The sequence below is a fragment of the Podarcis bocagei genome, assembly GCF_964188305.1.
Source record: "Podarcis bocagei genome assembly, chromosome: 3".
Taxonomy (NCBI): domain Eukaryota; kingdom Metazoa; phylum Chordata; class Lepidosauria; order Squamata; family Lacertidae; genus Podarcis; species Podarcis bocagei.
Genome location: NC_138127.1, coordinates 27,925,273 through 27,947,598, shown reverse-complemented (window position 1 = coordinate 27,947,598; position 22,326 = coordinate 27,925,273). Strand labels below are relative to the sequence as shown.

The following is a 22,326-nucleotide window of genomic DNA, read 5'->3' as shown; positions in this document are numbered from 1 at the left end:
GGCCATCCTACTGCAGCATTGTTTCAGGGCTCAAAGAGGGAGAAATCAGATTTCTGCTGTGATCTCACCAGTTCAGCAGACCACTTTACATCTTTGGTTCGCAGCTTCGCTAAATGCATTAAATTTAAGTTCAGCTCCAAGCAAGCATAACTGTGGTGTCACAAACTTTATGGAACAGCGCCAGTACTTTTTATCATACTGTATATCTAAGTGAATGCAAGATCAAGCTGTTGTGAAGAAAAGCAGATACGTCCAAGTGCATTTGGAAATGACAGCCACTATAGTAGCTACTAACATTTTTAACTGCACTGTTTGAGTAGAATAGAAGTGTAATGGGATTCACCTTTTTCTTGGCTTGTGGAATGCAGTACTATTAGTTGCCTAGTTGGAGAAGTAGTCTCTGTTTGGATTGTTTATAGTAAATTGAACTGACATGCCATTGTTGCTTGTTTACACTGTATCTATTTGTGACTATATCATATTTCACTTGTAAACATTTTTTTTTAAAAAATAAATACATGGAAACTATTTCCAGGCTCAAGTGATAGTGCAAGTAACTGTACATTTCTGTCTTGCTTTGAAACAGCAAAAATGGCATTCGGTTTGGCTTTAAGGCATAGCTTTCCTTGGATATTTTCTAAGCTCTAGAAATCTGCCACTAAGCATTCCTAAATCACTAGCCACCTGCTGTACCCATCCTAGTTTGATGATGCTATTTTAATAACTGGGTCAAATAGTTGTGCTTATTCCTTTTTCTTTAAATGCATTTATTCCCCATTGAGGTTTTATATATGAACACAGATGCACACTGCAAACAGAATAGTAAGGGTTAACAAGCAGATATCTGAAGACCCTGTTCTGCTTAGCAGTGCTTTTGTTAGCAGAAAACACAGTCCAGTTATTCCATAGCTATAACCAAATAGTGCAACACCCCCCCCCCCGTTTTTTGATTTGCCATTACTACCACTTTTTGAATAAGACCCACATTTTGTGGGGGGGGGGTTTCCCACCCCCACTCGGATGCTTGGTGTGTTTCTAGAGTAGGAAATGAAGTTGGCTTTGTTTGGTGTAAGGGCATCAGTCCAGCGTGCTGTATATGTGAAGCATGGCTTTTTTTGTGTGAGGAATGCAGATTTGTTGGCTAATGTCTGTCTTTTCATTTGAATTTGCTGCCTTCTGGATGCTCTGTTATAAGTTGCTCTAGCTCTGAGCAAGATTATAAGCCATGCATCAAGCCACCTTCTTTAGGGCAAGCTGCTTTCGCCAGCCAGGAGGCTTCGTCTGCGTCTGTTTTCCCTCATTTTCAGTCAGTCCTAACCCTCCCATCTGGCTTTTTTCCATCTCTCCCTGCTGCTTTAAAGTAAGTTAGGGCCGTCTCATGTCACACATGCCTGTGCAAATGCTTGATTATTTATGTGCTCTTTTAACAATAGCTTAAGCGTACGTTATTCAGCATTCCCCCCCATACCACTCACTGTGATTTTTGCAATATGAATAGCGAGTTTCCTTGATTGTTGTTACTACATCAGCTTCTGTTTTGTATTTGCCAGAAAGGGTGCTATAGTAAGAAAACAATTACTGTATTTTTCGCCCTATAGGATGCACTTTTCCCTCTCCAAAAATGAAGGGGAAATGTGTGTGCGTCCTATGGGTCGAATACAGGCTTTCGCTGAAGCCTGGAGAGCGAGAGGGGTCGGTGTGCACCGACCCCTCTCGCTCTCCAGGCTTCAGGAAGCTCTGCGCAACCCTCCGGAGCCCGGCACGCAGCTTCGGCATCGCTCTGGGGCTGGGGTCGGGGGAAGCTCGGCCTTCCCCCGCCCCAGCCCCGCGCCGGGAAAAAAATAATAATTCCCCCCTTTATTCCCCCCCCCCAAAATCTAGGTGCGCCCTATGGGCCGGTGCATCCTATAGGGCGAAAAATACGGTAGTTCATTTTGGGACTACAACTCCCATCATCCCTAGCTAACAGGACCAGTGGTCAGGGATGATGGGAATTGTAGTCCCAAAACAGCTGGAGGGCCACGTTTGGACATGCCTGACTTGGAGGGATGCATTTCAGAAAGCTATGGGTTTTTGTAATCTGTGTATTTTGAGCTGTTTCTTTAACATTCCATCACACTTCTCTGGCCAGAAATAGAAGCCTTCTCCCAGACAGTATCGGGTGATGAAGAGGGAGCTGTGCAGACAGGAATAAGTTGGGTTATCAAGAGGTGGCATCATCAAGGCCAAGGAGCAGGTTTAGCAGCCCATCCCAGTGCTGTCCCCAAATGCTCCTGTTGCTTTCTCTAGTGTAAGAGACTGGTTGCCGAGCTTGGGCAGGACGCAAAGCTGGCCTGCTGCACCTAACCCTGGATAGTCTGAGCCCTAGAGAAGTATTTTATGGGGCTAGAGTAAGGTGCAGTATGTTTACACTTTAACAATGTTCCTGTGTCTGAATTCACACGCCCACACCCTGTCGAGGCCCTTGCAATATAAAAAGCATTCCTTCCGTGTATCCAGCATTTCACAGCTGATGATGTTTTGCTGCTGTTGCATTCAGATGTCAAGAGAAACCATGGTTTGATGTGACAGGGACAAGCCTAGCCTACCTCCAGATTCACATCTTCCCACTCTTCCTCCAGTGTAACTTCTTCTTCATCATATCAATTTATTATTTATACCCTGCCCATCTGGCTGGGTTTCCCCAGCCACTCTTAGGGAGCTCTCAGCTCCATTTCTGATCATTTGCAGTTTCTCAGATCAGTCAAACCCAATGAAGCGTAATTAAGCTTAACTTCAAATCATGGGTTATCAGTCTGACTTCTTTCACCAAACTACAGTTAAGATTAATCATAGTTTAGGATTTGGACAGCATGCTAAACTGTGGTTAGCTGAAATTGGCAGCGAAAGTTTCCTGTAATCCTCATGGCTCTGGAGGGGTATGCTTGTTCCCATAACGATAAACCATAGTTTATTGCAATTTCTGAATATAGTCATTGTGTGAAATTTACACTGTAAATCAGGGATGAGGAACCTGTGGCCCTCCAGATGTTGCTGGGCTCTAACTCCCATCAGTCCAGCCAGCATGGACCACTCCAGCGTGCATGCATGAAGTGGTCAGGGATGATAGGAGAGGTAGTCAGGGGGGCAGGCTTTAGTATTATGGTGCCCTGAACTAGGCCAGAATTTGGCGCCTCCTCCCCAGCCCTCATGCTATGCTGGGCTTTTGGAAGGAGGTGTGAGGACTCCTGCAGGGTCCTATCCCACCCCAAAGCAGGGCAAGTGCTAACTAGGCTTTAGAAAGGAGGAAAGAGGACCCTGTCAGAGCCTTCACACTTGCTTCCCATAACTGAACAAGTGCTAACTGGGCTCCCTTTCAGCTTGGTGCCCATTGTGGGGGAACCAGTTGTGCTGCCCTAAAACCACCTCTGATATAGTTATTTTGAGGGCCAAAGGTTCCCCACCCCTGTTGTAAATGCTAAAGTGAAATAGATCATAGGCCCCAATCCAGAGGGCTTTGAATAGGGGACAGGGTATGCATGTGCCAGGACTGTGTCTCTCTTTTTACTCTACCAAGTGCCCAGAAGTATCAGAACTGGCAACATGGAACATCTGTTTGTATGGGTCTATTACTAGCAGAAGCTTTTCCCTTTCGTCTTCCTTGCTGGATTGGGGCAAAGAAATGTCCCCATGAATTGTTCGTGCAGTAGAGTCGCTTCAGTGTTCCCTTTGCGGTATTTCAGTTTTCTCTCCTTGGAATAGCTACGCAGTATATGCATTTCCCTTTTTATTTCATGTAGGAGCATGCAGAGAAAAGGAGAATCGTCCGGAATCAGAAGTATTAGTAGCAAAATTAAAGGCGTGTTCAAGAGTACCACAATGGAAGGCGCAGTTCTGCCCAACTATGGCCTGGCTGAAGGAGAGGATGACTTTGTGAGTTGGTTCTTCTTTGTCCTAGCAGCTTTGACTGCACACTCGTCCTCTGTCCTGTTCCCCACATGCTGCCACCAATCCGTTTTATGGTTACTCCCCGTCCCGACTTCAGTCCATTCTGTCTTGCTTCATTTTATGGTTACCGATTAGCAACACAAGTGCGTGAACACGATCACATGAGTTTCATCCTTGAAGAAGTTGATTGGCTCTCTTGAGAGCTTGTGCCACTTTGTTTATATTGTGTTCAAGGCAGATTCTTTCAGACATAGCTAAATAAGGAACTGTTGTGGCATTTTTCTCATTTTTCGCCACACCGGTCGGAGCCGATAGTAAATGGAGCCACAGGTTTCCCACCCCTTCTTGAAATTTTAGATATGGCCTTGGTTTTTATCAGTGCCTTTTTCTGGGAGTACGCAGGGGTAATGCATACCCCTAAACATTTCCTGAATCTTTGTACTTTTTTCCATTTACTGTATTTTTTCCCCCCGATTTGAACTATAAAATGGTGATTTTCTTGAGTCAAAATGAGAGTACCCCTAAACAGTTTTTTATAGAAAAAAAAGCACTGGGTTTTTCCCCCCATACAGTACAATTTAATACTTTGTTTTGTCAGTTTTGAATTGTAAGCTTTCCTGAGCTCTGTGATTATAGTCAAAAGGCAAGATACATTTGTTCACATCAGGAAACACATTTTAAGTTACCTTGAATAAAATAGGCTCAAAATGGTCTCTTGATGCATGAATCTTCCACTGTAGATTGAAGAAGGCATCGTGGTAATGGAAGATGATTCTCCCGTGGAGGCACTTAGCACGCCTAATACCCCTCGCAATCTTGCAGCTTGGAAAATTACCATCCCGTATGTGGACTTCTTTGAAGACCCCCCTCTTCAAAGGAAAGAGAGGATTCCCGTATTTTGCATTGATGTGGAAAGGAATGACAGAATGGCAGGTACTGGTACCTTTACAAGTGTATGCCTATTTACCCTACCTGCCTTAATACTCTTGATTTGCCAGCTCTGGTGCACACTCATTTTATCTTAGTTGTTTTCAAGATCCTGTGAAGTCTTGAAAAATATTAAGAACCAGCAAATCCAAATGCATTGTCTGAAACCCTGATAAACTCTTATTGAACATTGCACCTGTTAGGATGACTGGGGTATTTCCTTTTGTATTTATAGTTTGACTGCAGCAGGATATTATTATTATTATTGCTGCTGCTGCTGCTGATGATAATAATAATAATAATAATAATAATAATAATAATAATAATAATAATACCACCTTCTGAGGACTTTTTCCATATTGTCTTACACTTGTACATTTGCCTGTAGAACTTTTTTTTAAACCCTTCTTGGATGAACTAGAGGGAAAAGTAAAAAAAAAAATCTGTATGTATTTTCAGTTGGTCACAAACCTGAACACTGGTCGGTCTACAGAAAATACCTTGAATTTTATGTTCTTGAGTCAAAGCTAACAGAATTCCATGGTATGTTCATTTCCTACTCTCCTGTGGAGATTAAAATAGCATTTTACTTTGATAAAATTTACACTATCATTTTAGTGCAACTGAAAATAAATTTTCACTTTAACTATATTGTATATATTGTGCTATGATCAGGTACATTCCCTGATACACAGCTTCCTTCAAAGAGGATCATCGGACCAAAGAACTATGAATTCTTGATGTCAAAGAGAGAGGAGTTTCAGGAATATCTGCAGGTATGAAGAAGCTTCACTTATTTCTGTGGATAGCTTGGGTTGCTCCTCATCAATTTCCCATTCTCTCAGTGTGTACATTTGCCATCTGATATTCACACAACACATTTTGAATGACCATGATCTCAAATGGCATTTTAATTCAAATTGTATCTCATGATTTTTACTTTGCAACACTTAACAGTTAATTTCCATTCCTAGAGAGAAGCTAATTTGAGTGTAATTGCTTGTTTTTCTTTTTGTCTCCCTCAAAGAAACTTTCACAACATCCAGAACTAAGCAACAGCCAGCTTTTGGCTGACTTCTTATCCCCTAATGGTGGAGAGACTCAGTTTCTTGATAAAATGTTGCCTGATGTCAATCTAGGTATGTAAACAACAACAACCCTATAGCTGAGGGCAAAATTGCAAATGTTGGATTCTAACCAATTAAAACATTCCTTCACCTCCTGCCACACACCCACAGCTGCTTTCTGCCACCCGTCTAAACCAGCTATGATTCATATGATTGGAGAGTAGAAAATTAGAAGTTCCCATGTGCATATAGAAATCTTTCTCTTGGGTAGCTAATACTAAATAGTATACAATTGTACCTTGGATCCTGAACGCCTTGGTACTTGGACATTTTGGCTCCCGAATGCCGCAAAACCGGAAGTGAGTGTTCCGGTTTGCGAACATTCTTTGGAACCTGAATGTCCGGTTGGCCGCAGGAATCTCCAATCAGAAGCCGTGCTTTGGATTCCAAACATTTTGGAAGTCAAATAGACTTCCGGAACAGATTCTGTTCGACTTCCAAGGTACAACTGTGGTTTAAAACTCAGTTACGGTCCCACTGGCAGAACGTGGGTGATTTTTTTTGCCAATTAATATACTCATTAATTACAGGGATTCTACTTTACGTATGATGTAGCTGGATATAACCCAATTCTAAAAAATAAGTGGAGGAACATAGTTAATGCTATGTTATTGCTAATGTGAAGCATTGCTTATTTTTCCCTTCTGTTTTTCATTTGCAGGTAAAATTATAAAATCTGTCCCAGGGAAGCTAATGAAAGAGGTGGGTATAACTTAATTAATTGTGTTTGTAATTACTATGTCTACTCCCACCCAAAAACTAGTAGTAGATTTGTCCCAGAGAGCTTTTCTTTTGAAAATGTTCCATTACAACTATTGTTTGGTTAATTTCAGAAAGGCCAGCACTTGGAGCCATTCATTATAAATTTTATTAACTCCTGTGAATCTCCCAAGCCTAAGCCAAGTAAACCCGAGCTTACTATTCTCAGTCCTACTTCTGAAAACAACAAAAAGGTATGTGGCATGTCTGCTGGGGTGAGAAACAAAATCAGATATTGTGAACACAACCTTTTATCAATACCTATTTATACCATAACTTTTGTCTGATTGAATAAGCTGTAAAGTCTGTAGACTGGGAGCCAAAGAGCTATACTTAGGCACACTCCAAATCTAGTAAGAGTTTGATTCCCCCCTTAAACAGCAGATCCCCCTCATTCCATCTCACAAACTGCCTTTGAAACTTTCCCTCCTTTTCAAAAGACATGCCCTCGTACATAGCAGGGCAGTTGCTTCATTTTGAAAGGGAGAAGTCTGTACACCATTTCCATGTACAGGAACAGGCTACGTGGTTCATTCAATCCTGTCTTTTCCTCCCTCCCTCTCCATTCAGATTCCTTCAAAGTCAGAATGTCACAGGTGTGAAGACTTCATTTTGGCATAGCTGAAGTGCAAGACTAGGGTTAATGGTTGACATGGCTAAAAACTGAGTAAAGCTGATGTTTCAAACTCTCAGATAATTTCATTCAAAATAATAGAACATCCTTTTTATGGTAATATTGGATAGCATTTCAGAACTTCTGACCGCTTTAGCTATTCTGTTGTTGCCAGAGAAAAGTGATGCGGCTTCCATTAAACCTGCAAATTACTGAAGAACGGGGTGTTTTTTGTGTGATGTTGCTGTTTGAAAACTTGATACTCTCCTGTTTCAGCTTTTTAATGACCTGTATAAGAATAACGCAAACCGCTCAGAGAACTTAGAGAGAAGACAAATTCAGAACTACTTTATGGAAATGATGACCGTTGAAGGAGTCTATGACTACTTAATGTACATTGGTGAGAAATCATGTCTTGGTTTTTCTTTTTCAGCAGAGAGCCTGTTAATACAAGAGGCTTATCTACAACATATTATGTGTGTGGGGAGTTTGTGCCAGGATCAGATAAATCTCATTTCAAAGATATGGGTGTGGAAAGTTTTGTTATTGGCACAATTCCCATGCTGACTCGATGTTTTTTCTCTCTCTCCTTCTGCAATGTGGGACTTTGATCACAACTATGCTGATGGAATTACAGCAGAAGCAAAGAGAGAACACTTTTTGCCACCCACAGAATTTTTGTTTCCAAAAATCACCACAATGTATATAAGGCCCTGGGATCTCTGAAGTTTGGGGAGAAATAAGATTGATGAGCATATTCAGTAACAGTGGACAGTTTTTTCAGCCCTGCTGAGTAGGAGGTGGTGGCTGGAAGAAGAATGGGATTTAACTTACCGTGTGTAGATGGTTCATCACAAATAGGAACCACTCACTAAAGATGGAACTCAGAGACCAGGCAAACCACCAGAATCCCCCTTCCCACAAAAAGAGTATTTGTCAGCAGCTAGGAAAGCTCCAGCAACCGCAGGTTTTTGTATTCCCATGTTGTCTTCTGCACTCTCCCTTTACTTCCCTTATTAAATCAAGAGGGAGGTAAATGACAAGTATTTTGAAAAAGTTCTGTGCACACCAGTCATCACAGAAGGTGTCGCATAACACAATATGGCTGCCAGTGTGGGGCGGGGCATGGCATAACACAAATTACAGCAGAGTCGTCGCTGCTCCACTGGACAACCTGAGGTTTACCATGGTTATCTGGGTTGTGAAGATCACACAATATTGATCTCTCTCTCTCTCTCTCTCTCTCTCTCTCTCTCTCTCTCTCACACACACACACACACACACACACTATTGCTGTGAACATTTCTCATGATAAATGATAAAAAGGTTTTGCCTCGTATTACAGGTTCTAAAATTTTTAGAAACCTGACTGAAAAAAATAAAAGCTTGGAATCTGAGGGTTGTGGTTCATCCTGGGAGCTCCAAAAAGGCTTTCATGGGCACTCTGGTCCACAGCATGCCTGCAGTAGGTGAAGGCAGTAGCCTTGCCCCCCTGTTAGTCTCCACTTCTGGATCTCAGAGTGTTCTGACTTGTAGTGTGGAAGTTAATGCTTAGCTACCATGGCTAACAGCAATACGTGTGTCTTGTTGGCATTTTACAAATATCTGCAAGATGAGCTTTTTAAATGTAGTTTGCTTACAGTATATACATAACCATTTCCCCCCAACCATTGTTTAGAACGTGGAGGCTTAATCAGAGCCTCTGTAGCTGCTTTGAAACGTAAATGAGTTCCAAAAATAAAAAAGCATGCCCATACACTAAATATATGTAATGATAATGACTTTGCAGGTAGGGTTGTTTTCCATATTCCTGATTGGCTTCACCATATCTTGATGGGAGGGCGAATTCTCTTCAAGCGCACCTTAGAGGAGTACACAGACTACTACCTGCAGCACAAGCTAGAGCAACTCTTTCAGGAGCATCGCCTGGTGTCACTTATAACACTTCTGAGAGGTTAGTGGAAGGTTATCCCTTTATAAAAAGACTTGCTCTGTTTTGTACTTGCAACTTATTTTGGTACTTGCACAGTTGCCTTTTTTGTTGTTGTGTGTCTTTGCGTAAAGTAAAAACTAGTGCATACTTCAGCAAGAGCTGTTAACTAAAGGGCTTTTTTTTTAAGGTTAGTACCTTTTGCATTTAACTAACTGACGTTCACCAAGTAAGATAATTAAAGCAACAGTCAACCTGTGCTGATAGCACCACAGCAAAAAATGGGTTTCTTTTGTTTCAGATGCTGTATTTCGTGAGAATTCTGAACCTCGATCTCCTCAGGATAAGCACAAGAGGGCAAAACAGACCTTTGAAGAAATGATGAAATACATTCCAGGTTCAGTATTTTTGCAGCATGATCTGTCAAGAGAGAGGCGTGCTAAATGACCAAAAGTTGATCAGGCTGAATGGCACATGTTAATACAAATATCCAGGGGTGCACATTTTTTTAAGGCATTCCAGCTTGAAAGACTTGGGGGATGGTTTGAGATGCATTACATTTCTATAACCTATGTAGACCGTAGAAATTCTCATGTGACAAATTTGGTGTGGGGTGTGTGTGTGTGTGTGTGTGTGTGTGTTACTGTTTTATACTTTCTCTCTTCGTATAAACTCTTTAGCAATATTGGCAGTGGCATAAGCATTGTTGGATTCTTGCAATTTATCGGCTGGAGCATCCTCTAGAAGCCTCCTGCATTTCAGATACAGTGTCATGTCTTTGATAATTCGTAGTTTAATGCTTCGAAAAGAGCATTGTAGGAGGATGGGATTCACAGAATGCAAAGGGCATATTTGCTGAAGGTGTGCTTGCTGCTTTCCAAGAAAAGATGTCCCTATGCAGTCTCATTAGACAATCAGGAGGATTCCTTCATATCTGCTGCTAAGTGTATCTTTTCCTATGGTGCTTTCCCCAGCCCTAAAGTGCTCCTTTCTTGCTTGAGGCTCCTCTGTCTGGGCCTTTCTTGGGCTCCAGGTGTGATGCAACCATCTTGCCACTTTATGTAGAATGCTAAGAGAACATCCATTCTTCATACTATGCTGAGAAGGTGTGTGCCACATTCATTGGGACACTTTCCCAGTAGCATGGGCGTCCACAACTCCACAGTGTCACGGGCACACAGAAACATATTTGCTGCTAGCTGCTTGCCATTTTATCTACCGTTTGCTCCTGCCTTGTAGTTTGAATCTAATGCCAAGGGTGCAAGGGACCCTAGATATACCTCTGAGTGCAAAGGGTTTTCTCTCTTAACTGTGCATGATATAAAGAACTTGTATTTGAACAAATTGTAATGACTACAACAAGCTGACTTGTAAAGGACTTAACTCTTCTGTGTATGGAACGCTCCACCTAAATGTAGTCAAACTTCTCTGACTTGACCTAAGTCATACTGCATTGTGCATCCAGCAGAGGATTATCAATGCAGTTAACATAACTTAAGACTGGATAGGCACAGCTGGTTAATCATTACATTTGAGCAGAACATGATAATGCCTCTGTGCCCCCAAACGGGACACTTGTTGGTTCATGAACTTCAAGGCATGAAGTCACTCCCTTGTCAAACAATAGATGCAGTAGGAAATGTGCTGCTTGCCCCGACACAAACAGTATGTCGGGGTGCTGATCTTGCCCAAATGTTTCATGGAAACTGGGTGTCACCAGCTGATCTCTTTTGTAGAATAATCATTGTTGATAACTTAAAGCTCCGGGGATGATCTGGGCATTGAGTTTCTACTCCTCCTTGTTTGAGTTGCCATAACTGGTTTCGTTTTGGCATTTTGTCCAGATTTGATAGGCAAGTGCATTGGAGAGGAGGCCAAATACGAAGGCATCAGACTTCTGTTTGATGGACTGCAGCAGCCAGTGCTCAACAAACAGGTAGGTGCTCTTACTCACAGCCATTAGTTATAATGTTTTGAAATGACCTCCTTTTCTCTTCTGCTGGAGAGAAACCAGGGCCAAGGGCTGGTCTAGTCCACTTTCCTGTTCTTACAGTAGTCAACTACAGAAAGCTTGCAAGCCAAACATGAGCCCAGAAGCACTCTCCCCATTTGTGTTCCCCAGCAATTGCTATTCAAAGGTATGCTGCCTTGGGCAGTGGCAGTGGAACATAGCCATCATGGCTAGTGATAGCCTTATCCATTAATTTCTCTAATCCAAGTTGGGGGCCACTATTACCTGCTGTAAGAGCAACCTCCAATGTTTTAACCTGGTGCTGCATGAAGAAGCCTTTTCTTTTGTCTGTCCTGAATCGTCCGACATTCAGCTTCATTGGATTCCTCCATGTCCTAGTATTACAGTGGAGTGAAAAAGGCTTTTCTGTATTCACACCATGCACAGTTTAAACACCTCTATCATGTCCCCCCCCTTACCTTTTTTTCTAAACTGCCCTGCTGCTGCACAGCTTTAGTTCCATTTTAGCCCAGTTTCTGTCCTGGTTTTGGGACCAAGACAGCTCTAGTCACCCTAACAGATGATCTCTGTAGACAACTGGATCAAGGCTGGTCAGGACAGCTGATTCTTTTAGATTTGTCAGCAGCCTTCGACGTGGTTGATCACGATCTTCTGGACCACCGCCTTGCCACCGTGGGGATTCAGGGCACAGCCAGACAATGGCTGCGCTCCTTTAAGAAGGTGGCGCCAAGGAGGGAGATTTCACCGCACCACTCCTTCGTGTATGGAGTGCCACAGGGCGCAATCCTTTCCCCGATTCTTTTCAACATCTTTATGCGCCCCCTCACCCAGATTGTCCGGAGCTTTGGGCTGGGTTGTCACCAATATGCTGATAACACTCAGCTCTATCTGCTGATGGACGGCCACCCTGACTCGGCCCCGAACACACTGACCAGATGCTTGAAAGCTGTGGCTGGATGGCTTTGTGGGAGCCGACTGAAATTAAATCCTTCGATAGAGGTCCTCTGGCTGGGTCGGGATGGCATGGGGTTGGGGGACCAACTCCCTTCTCTTGCGGGGGCTCAATTAGTGCCAGTGCCTTCCATTAAGAGTTTGGGTGTAATCCTTGATGCCTCCCTTTCCATGGAGGCGCAGGTTGCAGCAATAGCCAAGGCGACATTTTTCCATCTTCGCCGTATCAAGCAGTTGGTCCCTTACCTTTCCCGCCCCGACCTGGCCACAGTGATCCATGCAATGGTCACCTCCAGGCTTGACTACTGTAACCCGCTCTACGCGGGGCTGCCCTTGAAACTTTCCCAAAAACTCCAGTGGGTGCAGAATGCTGCAGGAAGGCTTCTCACAGGGTCCTTGCCATGGGAGCATATTCACCCAGTGCTCTACCAGCTGCACTGGCTCCCGGTGAATAGGGTCAGGTTTAAGGTGCTGATTTTGACCTTTAAAGCCCTATGCGGCCTAGGACCCTCGTACTTACAGGACCGCCTCTCCTGGTATGTCCCGCAGAGGACCCTAAGGTCCATGAATAATAATAGTTTAAAGGTCCCGCAGAGGACCCTAAGGAAGCCAGACTATCCTCCACCACAAGCAGCGCTTTTTCAGTGACTGCTCCGACCTGGTGGAATGCTCTGTCCCACAAGACTAGGGCCCTGCAGGACTTGATCTCCTTCCGCAGGGCGTGTAAGACAGAGCTATTCCACCTGGCCTTCAATTTGAATTAGCCTGATCCTCTATTCCCTTTTCCCTTTCCTTTTCTATGAAGAAACCCTTTCTGGGACCCCACATTTAAATTCTTCCCTGGTCTCCTTGCTGGCCCTAGTAAGACCAACTTGGCCAGTTAGCCCTGGTGATCATTCGATGTCTACTGACTGGGTTTTTTTCCTTCCAAAAATGACCCCTGAATTTATGAATTTTATTGATGCTGCATTTTATTCTGTATTCTATGCTGTTTTAAAGTCGCATTTTAATCAATGTTTTATACTTGCTCTTAGCCGACCTGAGCCCAGTTTTTAAACCGGGAAGGGTGGGGTATAAATTATATATATATATATATATATGCAGGTTTTGGTGTCTTCGGGTGTCTTCCCGTGTAAGAGTTGGGGTGTCTAGGCGACGTTTCGACGAGGTCTCACTCGTCATCTTCAGGCTGGTGCTTTCGGCTTCTTGTTACTGGAACAGAGCAGGATCTCAGTGTTTGAGTTCCTATAAATACTGTTGAGGGGGTGTGGTGTATAGCCTCCAACGTTCTGGGCAGAGAGGAAGTTTCCAGGTTAGTGTGCCTTTTCTTCTTTTGTTCATTAATTACTTGAGGGATATCTTGAGTGATTTCTTGAGTGATATTCTGAGTACCACTTAGGAGGGTCATTAGGTGTGGATTAGTTGCTAAAGCTTTCGTGTCTTGACCTCTTGAGCTTGTGAAGAGTTTTTTCTGAGAAGATGGCTGTACTGCACTTAGTTGTGCTCTGGCTTGGCTTCGAGTATAGGGGCGAGCTGTGGTTTTGTGCCCTGTGCCAGCCAGATCTGTGTAGGGATTGCAGGGGGGTGCAGCATCCGGAGGTGCCACTATGGTTTGGTTACTGGATGGTGTCTGTAATTTATCTGTGGAGAGGGTCTGGGTTTGGGTCTGGTGTGGTTGATTGGAGATGGCGTTCTGTGTGCCTCTGGTTCTGGTGTCGGTTTTTGTGGGGAGGGCTAATTTCCAGATGTCTGGCAGGCGGGACGTGTCGTCACGCTTGTTCATGTTGTGAGGGTGTTTCTCTATCTCGATGGCTTCCATGATTATTCTCTTGTGGTGATGTTCCATGTTAAAGAGCAATTTGGAATCTGCAAAATTAATTTCGTGTCCTGTTTCTTTCATGTGTTGGTAAAGAGAGGAAGTTTTTTCTTCTTTTTTGACGGCATTCTTGTGTTCTGCGATACGTGCATTTATTCGTCTGTTTGTTTGTCCAATGTACGTGGCTGGGCAGACTTTGCAGGGTATTTCATAGACCCCTTGGTTTTCTAATTGGATTTTATTTTATGAAATACCCTGCAAAGTCTGCCCAGCCACGTACATTGGACAAACAAACAGACGAATAAATGCACGTATCGCAGAACACAAGAATGCCGTCAAAAAAGAAGAAAAAACTTCCTCTCTTTACCAACACATGAAAGAAACAGGACACGAAATTAATTTTGCAGATTCCAAATTGCTCTTTAACATGGAACATCACCACAAGAGAATAATCATGGAAGCCATCGAGATAGAGAAACACCCTCACAACATGAACAAGCGTGACGACACGTCCCGCCTGCCAGACATCTGGAAATTAGCCCTCCCCACAAAAACCGACACCAGAACCAGAGGCACACAGAACGCCATCTCCAATCAACCACACCAGACCCAAACCCAGACCCTCTCCACAGATAAATTACAGACACCATCCAGTAACCAAACCATAGTGGCACCTCCGGATGCTGCACCCCCCTGCAATCCCTACACAGATCTGGCTGGCACAGGGCACAAAACCACAGCTCGCCCCTATACTCGAAGCCAAGCCAGAGCACAACTAAGTGCAGTACAGCCATCTTCTCAGAAAAAACTCTTCACAAGCTCAAGAGGTCAAGACACGAAAGCTTTAGCAACTAATCCACACCTAATGACCCTCCTAAGTGGTACTCAGAATATCACTCAAGAAATCACTCAAGATATCCCTCAAGTAATTAATGAACAAAAGAAGAAAAGGCACACTAACCTGGGAACTTCCTCTCTGCCCAGAACGTTGGAGGCTATACACCACACCCCCTCAACAGTATTTATAGGAACTCAAACACTGAGATCCTGCTCTGTTCCAGTAACAAGAAGCCGAAAGCACCAGCCTGAAGATGACGAGTGAGACCTCGTCGAAACGTCGCCTAGACACCCCAACTCTTACACGGGAAGACACCCGAAGACACCAAAACCTGCATTCCTGTACCCGTGAAAATCTACGAAAGCAAATATATATATATATATATATATATATGTAGGTTTTGGTGTCTTCGGGTGTCTTCCCGTGTAAGAGTTGGGGTGTCTAGGCGACGTTTCGACGAGGTCTCACTCGTCATCTTCAGGCTGGTGCTTTCGGCTTCTTGTTACTGGAACAGAGCAGGATCTCAGTGTTTGAGTTCCTATAAATACTGTTGAGGGGGTGTGGTGCAGAGAAGAAGTTCCCAGGTTATTGTGCCTTTTCTTCTTTTGTTCCTTAATTACTTGGGGGATATCTTGAGTGATATCTTGAGTGATATTCATTCTCCCAGCAGACAAAGGTAATGCCACTGTTGTGATGAACACATCGGACTACCAAGCAAAACTATCAAATCTACTCCAAGACCCTACCTACCAACCTATAAAAACAGATCCCACCACCTATCTGGAAAAAACCACCAAATCCAAAATAAAAGCCTCTCCTATCAGTGAAGAAATCCAGCTAAGAATCATCCCCAGAGAAAAATCATCCAGATGCCCCAAACTCTACGGTCTCCCCAAGATACACAAAGAAGGAACACCACTCAGACCAATAGTCAGCTCCATAGGCTCACCTCTACAAAATCTCGCTAAATTTCTCGCTAAGCAACTTCAGCCCTATGCAGAATCCATCGCTTCACACGTTACTAACTCCTTCCAGTTCATAGAAACAATAAAGAAGCAAAACCTACATCCCGATGACCTACTTGTGAGCTTCGATGTTGTATCTCTCTTCACTCAAGTGCCCATTAATGAAGCCTTGACAGCCATTCAAAACAAATACAATCCCCCCAAATACATCCTGGACCTGACCAACCACTGCCTAACCAACACGTACTTCATCCACAATGGACAAAGATACAAACAGATAGAAGGAGCGCCTATGGGATCACCCCTCTCACCGGTCATCGCAAATTTGTACATGGAACACTTTGAAACCAATGCTTTAGACAAGTCAGAACACAAACCCAAACTTTGGCTCAGATATGTTGACGACACCTTTGTAATTTGGCCACACGGGAAAGAAAAACTAGACAGCTTCCTCACACATCTCAACAGCCTACACCCCAAAATACAATTTACTATGGAAATAGAAGCCAACAACCAACTTCCCTTCCTTGACGTCCTAATCTACAAAAAACCTGATGGCTCCCTAGGACACACTATCTACCAGAAAAAAACACACACCAACCGCTACTTACATGCACAATCACACCACCACCCTGCACAAATAAACTCCGTAGCCAAGACTCTCATCTCCAGAACCAAACGCCTGGCTGACAAAGACCACTTGACAACTGAGTTACAGAATCTCTCAAATGTGTTAATCGCCAATGGATACCAGCAAAACAGGGTTACGAAGCTAATCCAAAAAGAAACACCCCCAAAAAACCAAGACACAGAAGAAAACAATGGCATGGCCCTCCTTCCTTATATCAAGGGCACTACAGACAAAATCAGCAAAATCCTCCATAAACACAATATCAAAACAGCCTTTTGCACCAACCAAAAAATAGCCAATATCCTCAGAAACCCCAAAGATAAAATCCAGTTGGAAAACCAAGGGGTCTATGAAATACCCTGCAAAGTCTGCCCAGCCACGTACATTGGACAAACAAACAGACGAATAAATGCACGTATCGCAGAACACAAGAATGCCGTCAAAAAAGAAGAAAAAACCTCCTCTCTTTTCCAACACATGAAAGAAACAGGACACGAAATTAATTTTGCAGATTCCAAATTGCTCTTTAACATGGAACATCACCACAAGAGAATAATCATGGAAGCCATCGAGATAGAGAAACACCCTCACAACATGAACAAGCGTGACGACACGTCCCGCCTGCCAGACATCTGGAAATTAGCCCTCCCCACAAAAACCGACACCAGGACCAGAGGCACACAGAACGCCATCACCTATCAACCACACCAGACCCAAACCCAGACCCTCTCCACAGATAAATTACAGACTCCATCCGGTAGCCAAACCATAGTGGCACCTCCGGATGCTGCACCCCCCTGCAATCCCTACACAGATCTGGCTGGCACAGGGCACAAAACCACAGCTCGCCCCTATACACGAAGCCAAGCCAGAGCACAACTCAGTGCAGTACAGCCATCTTCTCAGAAAAATCTCTTCACAAGCTCAAAAGGTCAAGACACGAAAGCTATAGCAACTAATCCACACTTAATGACCCACCTAAGTGGTACTCAGAATATCACTCAAGATATCACTCAAGATATCCCCCAAGTAATTAAGGAACAAAAGAAGAAAAGGCACAATAACCTGGGAACTTCTTCTCTGCACCACACCCCCTCAACAGTATTTATAGGAACTCAAACACTGAGATCCTGCTCTGTTCCAGTAACAAGAAGCCGAAAGCACCAGCCTGAAGATGACGAGTGAGACCTCGTCGAAACGTCGCCTAGACACCCCAACTCTTACACGGGAAGACACCCGAAGACACCAAAACCTACATTCCTGTACCCGTGAAAATCTACGAAAGCAAATATCTCACCTCTACGGGGAGGAAACCTTCCAGCTGACAAGAACCTACGAGAAACTAGAAATCCGAAGAGCCACCATCTTATGTGATCTCTTGTTCCTACGCAACTGCCGGGACAACAACTTAATTCCCACATGCTTCCAACTTAAATTCCACTCTAAAACCCCAGCTACCGAAAGGATCCTGAAACGAACTGAACTATCCCTAATCAGAAACGAAATACATAAGAAAAGATACCTACTAAACCAAACCAACAAAGATCTGCTCACTCTTCACCTCAAACTCTGTAACAAAATCCACCCTGCACTCTGGGACAAATGCAAACAACTAGCCGTCTGGAGAGCTGAAACTGAGACCTCACATAAGACAGACAGACACACCAACAAACTCCACAAACTAGAGAAACGCCAGAAGCCCAGCCACCCTCCACAACAACCCATGAAACAAACAGTACATAACATATCAGACAGGATCCTCACCCCAACTGAAACCAAAGTACTCTCCAAAGGTTTCAACTTTGCAGTCGCCCCGAGACGCATCCCCACGGAAAACATCATATGCGGAGTCGAAGCTAGCCTAACCAAAATCGACCCAGATGAAGCCAATAAAATCAGACTTGAAGTCACCAACATCCTCTGCTCCAGCAAACCACCCAGAAGCAATTTACACAAAGAAGAACAGAAAGCACTCACCAACCTGAAGAAAGACAACAACATAATCATTCTCCCAGCAGACAAAGGTAATGCCACTGTTGTGATGAACACATCGGACTACCAAGCAAAACTATCAAATCTACTCCAAGACCCTACCTACCAACCTATAAAAACAGATCCCACCACCTATCTGGAAAAAACCACCAAATCCAAAATAAAAGCCTCTCCTATCAGTGAAGAAATCCAGCTAAGAATCATCCCCAGAGAAAAATCATCCAGATGCCCCAAACTCTACGGTCTCCCCAAGATACACAAAGAAGGAACACCACTCAGACCAATAGTCAGCTCCATAGGCTCACCTCTACAAAATCTCGCTAAATTTCTCGCTAAGCAACTTCAGCCCTATGCAGAATCCATCGCTTCACACGTTACTAACTCCTTCCAGTTCATAGAAACAATAAAGAAGCAAAACCTACATCCCGATGACCTACTTGTGAGCTTCGATGTTGTATCTCTCTTCACTCAAGTGCCCATTAATGAAGCCTTGACAGCCATTCAAAACAAATACAATCCCCCCAAATACATCCTGGACCTGACCAACCACTGCCTAACCAACACGTACTTCATCCACAATGGACAAAGATACAAACAGATAGAAGGAGCGCCTATGGGATCACCCCTCTCACCGGTCATCGCAAATTTGTACATGGAACACTTTGAAACCAATGCTTTAGACAAGTCAGAACACAAACCCAAACTTTGGCTCAGATATGTTGACGACACCTTTGTAATTTGGCCACACGGGAAAGAAAAACTAGACAGCTTCCTCACACATCTCAACAGCCTACACCCCAAAATACAATTTACTATGGAAATAGAAGCCAACAACCAACTTCCCTTCCTTGACGTCCTAATCTACAAAAAACCTGATGGCTCCCTAGGACACACTATCTACCAGAAAAAAACACACACCAACCGCTACTTACATGCACAATCACACCACCACCCTGCACAAATAAACTCCGTAGCCAAGACTCTCATCTCCAGAACCAAACGCCTGGCTGACAAAGACCACTTGACAACTGAGTTACAGAATCTCTCAAATGTGTTAATCGCCAATGGATACCAGCAAAACAGGGTTACGAAGCTAATCCAAAAAGAAACACCCCCAAAAAACCAAGACACAGAAGAAAACAATGGCATGGCCCTCCTTCCTTATATCAAGGGCACTACAGACAAAATCAGCAAAATCCTCCATAAACACAATATCAAAACAGCCTTTTGCACCAACCAAAAAATAGCCAATATCCTCAGAAACCCCAAAGATAAAATCCAGTTGGAAAACCAAGGGGTCTATGAAATACCCTGCAAAGTCTGCCCAGCCACGTACATTGGACAAACAAACAGACGAATAAATGCACGTATCGCAGAACACAAGAATGCCGTCAAAAAAGAAGAAAAAACCTCCTCTCTTTTCCAACACATGAAAGAAACAGGACACGAAATTAATTTTGCAGATTCCAAATTGCTCTTTAACATGGAACATCACCACAAGAGAATAATCATGGAAGCCATCGAGATAGAGAAACACCCTCACAACATGAACAAGCGTGACGACACGTCCCGCCTGCCAGACATCTGGAAATTAGCCCTCCCCACAAAAACCGACACCAGGACCAGAGGCACACAGAACGCCATCACCTATCAACCACACCAGACCCAAACCCAGACCCTCTCCACAGATAAATTACAGACTCCATCCGGTAGCCAAACCATAGTGGCACCTCCGGATGCTGCACCCCCCTGCAATCCCTACACAGATCTGGCTGGCACAGGGCACAAAACCACAGCTCGCCCCTATACACGAAGCCAAGCCAGAGCACAACTCAGTGCAGTACAGCCATCTTCTCAGAAAAATCTCTTCACAAGCTCAAAAGGTCAAGACACGAAAGCTATAGCAACTAATCCACACTTAATGACCCACCTAAGTGGTACTCAGAATATCACTCAAGATATCACTCAAGATATCCCCCAAGTAATTAAGGAACAAAAGAAGAAAAGGCACAATAACCTGGGAACTTCTTCTCTGCACCACACCCCCTCAACAGTATTTATAGGAACTCAAACACTGAGATCCTGCTCTGTTCCAGTAACAAGAAGCCGAAAGCACCAGCCTGAAGATGACGAGTGAGACCTCGTCGAAACGTCGCCTAGACACCCCAACTCTTACACGGGAAGACACCCGAAGACACCAAAACCTACATTCCTGTACCCGTGAAAATCTACGAAAGCATATATATATATATATATATATATATATATATATATATATATATATATCAGAGAAATGCCAAATCTGTGATACTGGTGCCAAAATAAATTCAAATAGATAGCAGTAAGGTAGTTCATGGGATGTCAGTAGGTAGCTCATGGGAGCATAGGCAGGGAGGGTGGGGGTTATACAGAGTTTGGTAAGATCACTTGGGATTTGTGATGCCAGTGCCACCCCAGCTGTGGCATGACAAAATTCTTCGCTGTGACACCTCGGTGCAAAGTTAATAAAATTTCCCACTTGAGATCTGGCAGAATGAAGACACTAGATTACTGCCAGCTTATCTTGTCATGACTAGGTATTCAAAGTGACATGTGTCAACAAAGCTACAGTTAACAATAATAGAGCCTATTAAACTACCGTAGTTTGTTTTAAAATGGTTCCATCTCCTAGTATATAAGCCCTTAAAGGTTTATTTGCATCTGGGTGGGGTTGTACTTTTCTGTCAAGTGTACCGTGGGATTCCTTTTACGTTATTGTTCGGGATTTGTTACCATGTAGGTGGGGATTCTTCTAAGCGGGGGCTTACTAATCACCTACGGTCGCTGTAGTATGTATTGCTAATTCCAGAATGTAATTTATCTCTACGTTTTATTTTAGTTAACGTATGTTCTACTGGATATTGGGATTCAGGAACTATTTCCAGAACTGAATGAGGTATGTTGTGACACAAAGTCATATTTATCAGTTTTAGTTGCCCTTCATGAAGGAATTGTGCTCATAATTTTAGTTGCTCTTTATGGTTCCCAGCTCTGCTGTGCAGTCTGTGCACCATATGAATTTGAATAGTGATATGTATGCCATTCCTTTTCTTTTTTTTAAAAAAAAAGTGTTCACTGCCGTTGAATCCTGAGGTGAGTTATTCTCAGGGATTTCAACTAAGTTATGGCACTGATTCCAGCCAACCCCTGTTCTCATCCATAAGCCCCAGCTGATATTAATGGAAATTGTGCAAGGGGCTCAGAGCTACTTCCACTCACTGCAGTGCAATTTTCACAGAATATGCTGGTACACTGTGCCCCTTTACTCATCAATGCATAACTGAAGGTTGTGTTTGTTGCTACATCAGCCAGTTTGAAGCTATCATTTCAGAACTTTGCACAGGGGACTTTAGATTTCACCATCCTGAATGGTTTTTGTGGCGAACTGTGCTTATCTCAGTATTCCCCTGTAATACCAGAGCACTTACACATTACACAACTTCTTAATGCATTGCTTTGAACTTCTACTGTAATTATATTGCCATTCCATAGCTGGATAAATTTAAATCACAGGTATTTTCTCTTTCTCTCTTCCCCAATACTGCTGTTAACAGGTTTAAAAGTATGCTTCCTCCGGATCATAGTGGATGAAAACAACAAAATACTGGATTAACTCCATTTTATAGATAGTTGCTAAGTGCTAATTTATTGAATAGGTCATGTGTTTAGTCTTGTACATTTCCTTGTAAATAGAATGAACTTTGACTTCAAAAAAAAAATATTCACTGAAGAAAGATTAAAGTTTATTACTGGCTGAATTTCAGTAATACCTCACTGTCTTTCTTCCCAATAAATAGTACTGGCAACCCCACCCCCAAAAAATATTTTTTTATGCAGGG

The 22,326-nt window shown here is 43.3% G+C and overlaps 1 protein-coding gene across 1 annotated transcript in view; it reads left to right on the top strand.

Annotated features, from left to right (window-relative positions):
• The window catches only part of SNX14 (sorting nexin 14), a 41,713-nt gene extending 19,463 nt beyond the window's left edge, over positions 1–22,250 (top strand). Inside the window, exons 16-28 of the mRNA XM_081187340.1 lie at positions 3,780–3,912; positions 4,668–4,860; positions 5,314–5,397; positions 5,530–5,630; positions 5,882–5,993; positions 6,643–6,683; positions 6,815–6,934; positions 7,630–7,753; positions 9,143–9,307; positions 9,585–9,680; positions 11,128–11,219; positions 21,327–21,383; positions 22,043–22,250. Coding sequence (XP_081043466.1) covers positions 3,780–3,912; positions 4,668–4,860; positions 5,314–5,397; positions 5,530–5,630; positions 5,882–5,993; positions 6,643–6,683; positions 6,815–6,934; positions 7,630–7,753; positions 9,143–9,307; positions 9,585–9,680; positions 11,128–11,219; positions 21,327–21,383; positions 22,043–22,078 — 1,354 coding nt within the window. The 3' untranslated portion in view covers positions 22,079–22,250. The remainder of the gene's footprint in view (positions 1–3,779; positions 3,913–4,667; positions 4,861–5,313; positions 5,398–5,529; positions 5,631–5,881; positions 5,994–6,642; positions 6,684–6,814; positions 6,935–7,629; positions 7,754–9,142; positions 9,308–9,584; positions 9,681–11,127; positions 11,220–21,326; positions 21,384–22,042) is intronic.
• Positions 22,251–22,326: the final 76 nt, after the last annotated feature.